Below are 11,287 nucleotides of genomic sequence, written 5' to 3'. Positions count from 1 at the left end.
AAGCCACATCATCAATTTTCAAACCTTTCTGACTTCATTTGTTATTTTTCATGCATTTACTGATTATTTTGAGCTATAAGACCCCAAAATTGAAAAGCATTTCAAATGAACTATGAAAAGGTTGAAAGTTGGCATGATATCATCATTTCATCCACATAGCATGTGCAAGAAAGTAGAGAGGGTTACATTAAAAACAAATTACATACATAGTTCTCATTGAACAACATATAGCTCTCCCGAGCATCTACTTAAACCATACATTGAAGCTATGTAAAACCTTTCAATGCAACAAATGCGATCATAATCACAACCAAGGTAAAAATTGATCCAACGGCGTAATGATACCAAGCCTCAGTATGAATGGCATATTTTCTAATGTTTCTAATCTTCAACCGCATTGCATCCATCTTGATCTTGTGATCATCCACGACATCCGCAACATGCAACTCCAATATCATCTTCTCCTCCTCAATTTTTTATTTTTTCTTTCAAGTAATCGTTTTCTTCTTCAACTAAATTTAACCTCTCGACAAGAGGGTCGGTTGGAATTTCCGGTTCAACTACCTCCTACATAAATAAAATCTATGTCACATTGGTCGGCATAATTGTCATAAAAAATAAATGAACCAAATAGTTATAAAAAATAATATATACCACATCTGAATTTATTATTGCTTGTTGTTATTTAGTGCAATAATATATACCAAAACCATCGCACTATATAATAACAAGCAATAATAAAATTTAGAAAATTAGACAAATATCTATTTAAAGTAAGAATTATTTTGTCAGAAAGAAGATAAGAACAAGAGGCTCACCACGGTGGTGCCGGCGACGAGATCGGCGCGGGCGATCGACAGCGGTGAAGACGGGGACGGGACGTGACGGACCGCTAAACCTATGCAAATCTCGGGGAAAATGGAGTTTGGAGGTCGAGTTTTGGGATGAGAAAGCTTAACTAATGCGGCTCGGGCATTTCATCAAACACCTCATGTGCATAGGAGGTGAGCTAGAGCGCCCAAATGCCCTCTCCTCGTCGGTCAGAAAAAACAACACTGTGGAGTGCTCTGCTGCGGCGATGGGGTATATATAGGCAACTCATTTGTCCCGGTTCGTGGCAGGAACCGGGACTAAAGCCCAGCCTTCTGTCCCGGTTCAAGCCAAGAACCGGGACCAATGGTTGTGGGCCGGCCCCCTGGGCTCACGAACCGGGACGAATACCCCCATTGTCCTGATTTGTGACTGGACCGGGACTAATGGGTTTGCCATGCCCGAACCAAAGCCCTGTTTTCTACTAGTGAACTATGCAATTATTTATTTTAGTTTTTATTCTCATATTGTTAATGTAAATACTAATATTGCATACAACCAAATCACATTGAAATCATTGTAATCGATTTCCACAGCAACACGCGGGTCATCTCTAGTTAATCCTAGCGCACGAACAAGATGCCTTCGATCAATCCCATGCATGGATCGCATTGTACAAGTCAATTGCACGCTCAGCGATTGATCGATTAATTCCAATTTAATTATTCACACACCACTCACTAATTAATGATTTTGATCGCAAGGTCATCCTGAAAAAACATAATCTGGAAAAAAAATTGACAAGGATATACTAAGTATTGCTTTTGTAGTGATGAGGAGTCGATTCAACATCTATTCCTTCGCTGTCCACTTGCCAAGCTATTATATATAGTGATATGTACATATAGCTTTTAATCTACCACCGCCCACGAATAGTAAGAATATGTTCGAAAATTGGTTAGTGGGGTGCATCCGAAGTTGAAGTGTCTGATTCGTATGGGAATTTGCACTTTACTTTGTGTCATTTGGAACATTCGTAATGATTGTATTTTTAATAGAACGGAAGGTTTTTTTATAGGTTATCTTCAAGGCCATTAGCTGGATCCATACGTGATTGTTACTACACAAGGATGAGGATCGGGCGTCATCTTTGATACAGCCGATGAAAGATGGTCGTTCGGAATTTATTCAATCAATTTGGTTGGCGGCCTACTAATAAGAATTGTGATGCATGAGACTCATGTCTCCATGATTTTATTTTATTTTCCTAATTTACCTTTGGAGCAGCAGCCATGTGTGATAGCTTTTGTTGAAATTTATTGTTATTGGATGTTGAACTTAAATATTTAATAAAAAATGTGTGCGTCACTCGATGCAGAGGCTAAGGGTATCCCTCTCTTTTTTCCACGAGCTCCGTTTTGCAAGCAACACAGAACTTTGACAACACCGATCGATCGAACTCGTCGTATCCGGCCGATGGGTACGGACGATTTCAAAATGTTAGAGCTCTCATCGTGATGAAATACATGTGGCTAACGGAAGTTGGCCAGGCACTACGTAGGACATTACAAATAGCCTTCCAGCGGAAGTCCGGCCGGGCAGCAGGGCAGAACTGATTGAGTCTAGCTCGAGGTCGAAACCATTACTTTCTATCCACATCCACCACAATGGCGGTGGCGTCGACTCCGCCTCTGCAGCTTGTCATAGCCGCGCTTCTTGCGCTGTCCCTGTCCACGACAGCGTCCTCGTCGCCTGCGCCGGCGAACCGGAGCAGCTGCTACAAGCGTCTATTCAGCTTCGGCGACTCTCTGACCGACACCGGCAACTACATCATCCACTACTCGAACGCGTCAGGGCCGGTCCTAGCGCTGCCATACGGCGAGACCTTCTTCGGCCGCCCTACCGGCCGATGGTCCGACGGCCGCCTCATCATCGACTTCATCGGTAAGTGTATGGACGACACGTCGACATCTGCTTAGTACTTACATGCATGATGCATGACAATTGTTTCGTGCAGTGGAGAGGCTGGGGTTCCAGTACTGGCCGGCGTACCTGAAGGGGGCGGCCGGGAAGTCGCCGGCGGAGGAATTCCGGTATGGCACCAATTTTGCGGTTGCGGCCGCCACGGCGCTGAGCCAGGATTTCTTCCTGGAAAAGAACCTCAGGGTGGACCTGCTTACCCCGAGCCCGATCCCCCCTTACTCCCTCGGCGTCCAGATCGACTTGTTCAAGAAAGTGCTCGCCATGCTCGCCTCCACGGACCAAGGTAACGTGTACCACATAAATAGAGCAAAACCAGAGCAATTAAGTGCACGGATGGCGCCATGGCTACGCAAACGCGCTGACCATACACTATCTCCTACCATATCATCACCGCATCACGGCCATGCAGAGAGGAAGGAGGTGATGTCGAGCTCGCTGTTCCTGGTGGGGGAGATCGGCCTCAACGACTACAACCACCCCTTCTTGCAGAACAAGACCCTGGAATGGGTCAGGCCCCTCGTGCCCCAGGTCATCAGCTCCATCGTTCTGTCCATCGAGGCTCTGATCGAGCTAGGCGCCAAGACCATGTATGTGCCGGGCATCTTCCCGCTGGGGTGCACCCCGCTGTACCTCTCCCTCTTCCCCGGCGACGACCGCGACCCTGCCACGGGCTGCCTCCGGGGGGTCAACGACCTCATCCTCGCCCACAACCACATGCTGGAAACCAAGCTTGAGGAGCTCCGCCGTGACCACCCCGGCGTGTCCATCACCTACGTCAACTCCTACGACAACGTCCTCGGCCTCATCACAGCGCCCACCCAAAACGGCAAGCGCTAGCAAGAATCCTACCATGGCAACACATCATGTCCAGAACGGCTTTGATTTACTGTATTATTTTCGTGCTGTGGATGCAGGGTTCGACAAGGAAACGGTGCTGGAGGCGTGCTACCCCGTCTTCATTTCTGGGTCGGCGGCGGTTCCGTGCGTGGACCCGTCCAAGCACGTGAATTTCGACGGCCTGCACATGACGGAGGCGGCGTACAAGCTCATGGCCCGCGGGATGCTCGACGGCCCGTTCGCCGCGCCGTCCATCATGTCCACCACATGCAACCACGGCTGCTAGACCTATGTCTTGCTTTCGCAAATGATCTATATTCAGATAGTGCTTGTTGCATCTGGTTGTCAAAGGGTCATCAATAAATACTCGATCACGATGGTGCGCGTTGCAGCACCTCCATTTTTCCAATAAATTAATAGTACTTTTTGTAATATATAAAGTGACATGTACAGTACTCCTATATTATAAGAAGAAACGATAGTTTCGTTGTTATGTGGATATGACAAATTACAACCTGGTTCTGAGTCCTCCTCCTTCTCCAAAACAAAAGGTAGGGTTCCTATCTCTCGCCGGCGTCGCCGTAGGTCCACCTCGTCTCCGTTGGTCCAAAGGCCATGGGGACACGATGGATCCTGGCAAGGGCCGGCGGGAGGGCTCCGTTTCTAGTCATTTTCTTAAGTTTTGTTAGGGTTTTTGTTTTGCTCAGGAAGTCAAGACGGCGGTGGCTCTCTGTCAATGGAATAAAGGTCTCGCCGCCTAGTCCTCGTTTTGCGGTGCGTCTAGCATCGTTAGTGGACGTGTGGAGGTGTGGCTCCGGCGGATCTATCTTTGATCGATTTGCTCGGATCTCGTCGTTGTCGTCTACGTTCATGTGTTTTCTGTTTTGATTTTTCCGATCTATATTATTCTTCATCGATGGCGGTTGCTGTTATGGTGCGCTGATTCTATGAAGTCTTAGCACGGCGACTTTCTGACTATCTATTACAACAAGTTGTGCCCGACTATGATGATGGAGGGGCGATGACGGCGGCGCGCCTTCGGCTCGCTTTAGTGCTTGTAGTCGTTACTAGGTGGTCTATGGGTCTAGATGTAATTTTTATTATTTCTGATGTTCATTATACTGCCATGCCCAATGATTGAAGATGAGATCAGAAGTTTTCCCAAAAAAATAAATACAACCTGATGTACACGCTTTGTTGTAAACTACTAGTAATTGGCCTTGGTAATGTTCGAAATCTTCATCCAGCTAAAGATTTGTTTTGAAAGGAGCGCTACTCTGCATTCCATTAGGCAGATATGTTGGACAGATCGCCAGCACATAGGTCGATTAACAGAGCACCATGCCCTTCTAACTCATGCGCTACATAGCTACAGGACCTCCGCTGCACAAAGAGAATACAACCATCATAAGCAACACTGAGCGGGCGACCTTGCTTGCTGTAATATAATCATTGATCTTACAGCCTTTTTGTGATCCGGTCTTGCTCTGTTGATCATTGCTTTTGTGATCTCGGTTGCCTTTGTCTTGCTCTGCCAGGAGTTTGGATGAAGTGAGCTATATCCAAAACCCTCAGCCGCTTTTGACCAAACTGCCAGTGAAATGTTGCACTTCCAAAATAGGTGTTCGGAGCTTTCTAAATTTCTCAAACACGTTTAGTAGAAATACTCATTTGGCCAATCTCTTCTCTGAAGTTGATCATTGCAAGAGTTTGTTCTTGTGGCTTGTGCAACAGCGAAACAAAAACTTTGAGGCGAGCAGGTGCCCATGCCTGCCAGAACAGTTTTCTGAAACTTCGCTTGATCAGACCATGAAATTGGAATTTGTAAGCCGAGCTTGTGGACAAGGTGCCTAAAGCTTCATGGTTGCATTTGATTGTGTCCCAGCGCTGCTCGTTGAGTTGCAGATTTCTTGAGAGCAGCCATCGCTGCTGTCTGATCTCCTTGCCATGGGCGAGATTCGCGACAAGTGTGATTTGTCAGTGCTGCCTTTACTGTCCTGTTCTTTCTTCTGGAATGCTTGAATACCCCAGGGTAGTCCATTTTCAAAGTGCCGGAGCCAGTCCAGTAGCAGTTCCAGAAGGTGGCCGTTGCGCCGTCGCCCAAGTTCACCGTGGTGGATGCACTGAAGAGGGCTCTGTCGCCGACATCGCTCGGCAACTGTGTGCCCACCCATGGTCTCTCTGGGTTTTTCCAGAAGTGGCAGAGCCATCTGAGCCTTACTGCTCTGCTGAACTGTGGTAGGTCTGCTGAATAGACAAAGAACGTACAAAATCCATGTCCGTTTGGGTCGGTGTATGTTGGAGTTGCCCTAATGCATTGACCCGATTTCTCACCATAGAATTCTTGTGAGTTTAAACTGTGGCACACAAAACAAGAATGGGACCCATACGTGGAAAACCCATGCGGAGAAAAACCACATATGCGTGAAGGCACAATTTTACTATGACGGAGAATATTACAAGAACAAGACGACATGTCCTACATGGATATATACGAGCATCAATACATAAGTTACGCGTTGAAATCAACACCAACGCCCCCACATCATTCGTACTAAGTCTAGCGCAAGAAGGTGCCGTGTCCAACAGAATCAGAGGCACAAGTCTGGCTGGCATACATGTACATAGCTGCGCGCACAAGGCACAAGTAACGCAAGCGGCAAGCTGGTCCCTCGCTCACCGGCGCTTCCCCTTGGCGCTGCCGCCGCCCGCGCGGTGCTGCGGCTGGGGCGCCTGCTTGCCGAAGAGGCTGCAGAAGCCGCAGGCGGCGACGCGCGGGGAGGGTGGGTCGAGCGCCGGCTGGACGTGCCCCGCCCTGTACCCGCCGTGCCCCCCGCTGGAGCCGCTCCGCTGCATCCGCGCCGGGGCCGCCGCCTCCTTGCCCGACGCCGACAGCTGCTGCTTGTCCTCCCACACCATCCCCGACGACCCAGACCGCCGGAACGTCTCGCTCGACCGCTGCAGCCCCGCCATGCCCGCCTGGTTAACACCCTCCTCCTTTCTCTGGGTAGCCCGCTTGATCGATGCTCGCTCTGTGGTGGATCTCCAGCTAGCTAGGCTAACACCCTCCTCCTTTCTCTGGGATCGGCTTGTGAGTTGTGACCTTTGTACCTGCCGGTCCGCGCGGCCGGAGCAGCTATTGAGCTATATATGACCGTCTAGACGGATGGGAGGAGCTGGAGCTGGAGCTGGGGTTGGGGAGCAGTCAATGCATATGTGCTTGCGTTGCGTGTGTGGGTTTGGCATCGGAATCGCAGGAGGACAAAGGAGCAGCAACTGATGCTGGTAAAGGTCGTCTGATCGTCTCCATCCGAGGGAGTTGTTGGGCTGTAGACGTAGAGACCATGTTTATTCTATCCCAGCAGGAAAGGAATGCAAGGTTATCAACCTTTGACCGGCAATTATAAATTGATATAATGATAAAAAAGCCAAGATAAGCAATACTAGATGTGAGGTAGCGTTCGGTGACGGAGGAGATGTGGGCGTCCGGCCATTGGGACACGCGGACTTCAAGTCTGGTGTGTACGTACGTATAGGGTGATGTGTGGCGAGGCGGAGTGGAGACGCGTTCAAGCCATGCGCGCTTGCTCGTTGCTACGTTGGACCGTACCGACGACTCCACCGGACTCGGCTCCGGGATCGGCATCGCGTCTTCGGATCTGTTCAGGCCGTGCATGAACGGCATTGCCTCTCGGTGAGTCAGCGTGATACCTTTTTTTAAATGATGATATGTCTAAGGACAAAAAAGAAGTAGGGATGCGAGGATCGATTCCGTCATCCATCGATCACTTTGAAATAGACGTACGGAGAGACGTTTGACCTTCCACAAACAATTGGCCGAAATACTCTCAACAAATTGGGGTGTTTGGTCGAAAATATTGCCGAATGGATATAATAATTCTAATGAGATTTAGGACTTGGTCCAGATTAGTCGGTTTCATGCTCCGTAGCTCTATGCCTCTATCATTGATTATAATACGAAACATTATTTTTTTTGAAAGAAAATACAAAAACATTATTGTAATACTTAATGATTGGGGAATAACCCCTTCATTCAAAAAGAAAAAACAAATTATGAGTGAAGCAAGTATTTTCTTTTTATCTCGCGGCAAAAATGTATCTTTTTATCATTTGATTTGGTCACTTGACTCAAAACCGATGAACCTAGATAGGGAAAATTCTATTGAGTGCTCCTTGCATATGATACAGTCTAAGGGCATCTCCAACGACAACCCATAAATTTTCTTTCGCATCTGTCCATGGATAGGAGGGGATCAATCCACGGATACTGATGCGCAGGCAGCAACCCAATCGTAGCCGCATACATTTTTATAACAACTCGAATCAATTGGAAGAAATCCAATCAAAACAGGTGAATTTTGCTATAAACACGGTGGATTTCATTGAAACTAGGATAATTTGTACATAAAAATGGAAGATATTTTGACGGGTGAACTAAAACCTAGAAATAAAATCTTCAACTATCCTATACTTGATGGTGACTTCGTAGGCCATGCCGGGCTGGCCGGCTGCTCCTCCTCCGTCATCATGGCCGAACCCGGCGTCGGAGTCGTCAGAGTCGGGCTTCGGGAGGTGGAAGGTTGCGGCAGGGCTTTCCGGCGGCCGCCCGACGCTCGCGGATGATCCTCTCCGCTTCCTCTTGCGCCGTGCACAGTTCGACCGTGGCCACCGATCAAGGACGTGGGCTGCGGGAGAGGGCGGCAGTCGTTGGAGGAAGGGTCGTTGGCGGCGTCGATCTCTGCGGGGGACCATTCCACGCCATAACTGACCATCTCCCCGTAGAGGCGGCGGAGACGGCGTTTGGTTGTCTCGACGTCGTCACAGAGCATTCCAGGGCCCGGGCGTGGAGGGGATGCCGGCTCCAACTTCACGGGAAGGAGCGTCCCCAGTGGTGGAGCCGGGCCGTTGATGTGGACGACGGAGGGACGGAGCATCAGCTCCATTTGCTCCTCAAACTCCGCGTCGGTGGCGGTGTCGACCTAGCCTGGCACCGCAGGTGCGAACTACTGTGGCGGCGGCTGTTGATCCTCCTCGTCACCGGAGGAGATCACAATCTCCGCCTTCGTTGAGGAGCCGCCCGCCGATGAGGATGAATGCCCTGGAGTTCGAGGGCGGCGTCGCCACGACCCGCCAGATCCCGCACCGGAACCACATGTCGGCGCCGACGCCCAGGACTTGCCCATCACCAGAGATGTGGAGGGAGTTGGGCAGGAGAGGGGAGGAGATGCAGGAGGAGGAGGATGTGATGGGACGATGCCGGGGCTCGGCTTATTATTGGGAAACGTAGTAGAAAACAAAAAAAATCACACCTACGATCACCAAGATCAATATGAAGATGCAGAACGGGTTGGGATCAACGATCATTACCAACTTCGGAGTGCAGCGAAAGAAGAAGAGTCGGTGTAGATCGTGCTCAAAGTCCCTCAAACATTGATGATGATCCCGCAAACCGCCCTCGAACTGAAGACCTAAAGCACGGCCTATCTACTTGGTTGCAAGTGTACGGTCTTCATGATTCGGCAGCGCTTCGCCGTCCAGAGCTAATCGTCGCCCGAGAATTAGAGTGATGAGATTAGAACCACACTGGGCTTCTAATTATGAGGGTTAGACATGGCTAGGGCTAGCTCTAATTAGTCAAGGGCCAACTAGAACTAGAACTAGATCAACTAGAAGAGGCACCCCAAAACTTGTAGTACAAAAGGGTGGAAAACATCGAGTATATATAGGTTTAGGGGGGAGAGGGCAGCCACCAAGGGAGGGGTGCGCCGGCCTAGGGAGGGAGTCCAACTCCCACCCCTAATAGGATTCGCCTCCCCCCCAAGGAAGGGGGCGCCACCTCCACTTGGGCCTTTATGGCGCAAGTCTCCTATCCCCTCTTGGCCTTTTAAGCCCGTTGATATTTAATTAGTATATAAAATACTTTAAACATTTTCAGAGCATTATATATATAATTTAACATCTCCGGAAAAAATTTCCACATATATATAATTAATCGGTAATACCCGGTATTACCCGATATTCACTGAAACCCTTTCGGTGACCCCGAAACGCTTCCAGAACCTCTTGGAACTATTCCGGATATTAATGAAACTATTTCATAAATATATTCTCATCACTCCCATTTCACTAACACTCATCAGATCATGATTACCTTAAGCTTGTGACCCCGTAGGTTTGGTAAAGCATAGACATGAACGAAACTCCTTCATTCAATGGCCGATAGCGGAACTGTGGACATCCATATCGATCCCTATGATTACACAAATGATATTCGAGTGAACCTTTGGTTATCATGTGACATTCCCTTTGCTTCGAAATACTTTACAAAACCCGGTGTTCTTCGGTATCCTCCTGGGTCATCACCAGGCCCACTATACCATTGCTTATGTTACTGGTTTTGTTCTTTCTTGTTGACGTGTTCCAGCATCCCTATGATGTAGTCACCTGTGTTTGGCCAGACGATGATGGATGCCATCACATCAAGAGGGCCCTAAGAATATCTCTCCATCGTCGGAGGAGCAAATCCCACTCTCGAGTTGTTCGTTCACTTGTCAAACTTTCCGGTGAACCTGAAAGTTGTCGTTATGATCACCTTGTTACCGATGACATTTGAGTAACCCCAAAGTCCACCGTCTGGTAAGATGTAACCGAGACACTCTCATGGTATGAGGAACTAAAGTACACATGCTAACACTCTGTGTTATAACAGATGATTTCAAATGATATGATCGGCATCAATGCCGACCTCTGAGTGCTCTGGGACGGCATGAATGCGGCGTGGTAAGCAGCGCGTGCATTGGAAGGAAAGCGTGGGAGGTGCGGGTGATGGGTTTTTGGTGGGCCAGGGCGGTCAGAAGCGAGTGTGGGATCGGTCCGGGCTCCCACAAATTCCCCACATGTTTGTCTCCGGTTTGCGGGAGAAATTGCAGTCGGACCACACCGCGGACCGATACAGACCCACATTCGATGGCTTCCTCTGTTTGGACAGCGTGCTCCAAACGCATGCGGTAGGTTTGCTGGTTGGCGTTGGAAGTGCCCTAAGAGCATCTCTAGCAGATCCACTAAAAGCTTGTTGGCCCGGAAAATTCCGACCAATATGCGGGTTTTGCCCTTTTTACGGCCCGAGTAGGCACAGCATACCGGCCTGACCCGATCCATAAAAAATATGAGGGGACACTCATATCTGCCCCCTCCTACACTATATCAAATGTACCGAGGAGTATTTAGGGTCAGGCCCCCGGATCCCCTTCGCCACGATTCACTTTCTCCGCTCCTAGGCTTAGCCAACTTCGGCAAGTGATACGTCTCCATCGTATCTACTTCTCCAAACACTTTTCCCCTTGTTTTGGACTCTAACTTGCATGATTTGAATGGAACTAACCCGGACTGACGTTGTTTTTAACAGAATTGCCATGGTGTTATTTATGTGTAGAAACAAAAATTCTCGGAATGACCTGAAACTCCACGGAGCATCTTTTTGGAAATAATAAAAAATACTGGCAAAAGATCAAGACCAGGGGGCCCACACCCTAGCCACGAGGGTGGGGGGCGCGCCTGCCCCCTGGGCGCGCCCCCTACCTCGTGGGCCCCCTGGAGCTCCTCCGACCTCAACTCCAACTCTATATATTCACTTTCA

At 49.0% G+C, this 11,287-nt stretch overlaps 2 protein-coding genes across 2 annotated transcripts; one reads left to right on the top strand and one right to left on the bottom strand.

Moving 5' to 3' along the window:
* Positions 1-2,252: 2,252 nt before the first annotated feature.
* Positions 2,253-4,123, top strand: LOC123058464 (sinapine esterase). The gene is made up of 4 exons (XM_044481183.1): positions 2,253-2,754; positions 2,828-3,076; positions 3,203-3,619; positions 3,708-4,123. The coding sequence occupies exons 1-4, from the start codon at positions 2,478-2,480 to the stop codon at positions 3,914-3,916; spliced, it is 1,152 nt and encodes a 383-aa protein (XP_044337118.1). The 5' UTR covers positions 2,253-2,477; the 3' UTR covers positions 3,917-4,123.
* A 1,934-nt stretch (positions 4,124-6,057) lies between these two features.
* Positions 6,058-6,965, bottom strand: LOC123058463 (MAPK kinase substrate protein At1g80180). Its single transcript, XM_044481182.1, has one exon. It carries the CDS (start codon positions 6,601-6,603, stop codon positions 6,307-6,309), a length of 297 nt encoding a protein of 98 aa, XP_044337117.1. The 5' UTR covers positions 6,604-6,965; the 3' UTR covers positions 6,058-6,306.
* Positions 6,966-11,287: the final 4,322 nt, after the last annotated feature.

Source organism: Triticum aestivum, chromosome 3A (assembly GCF_018294505.1).
Source record: "Triticum aestivum cultivar Chinese Spring chromosome 3A, IWGSC CS RefSeq v2.1, whole genome shotgun sequence".
Classification (NCBI taxonomy): Eukaryota; Viridiplantae; Streptophyta; class Magnoliopsida; order Poales; family Poaceae; genus Triticum; species Triticum aestivum.
This window is presented reverse-complemented; position numbering and strand designations above follow the sequence as displayed.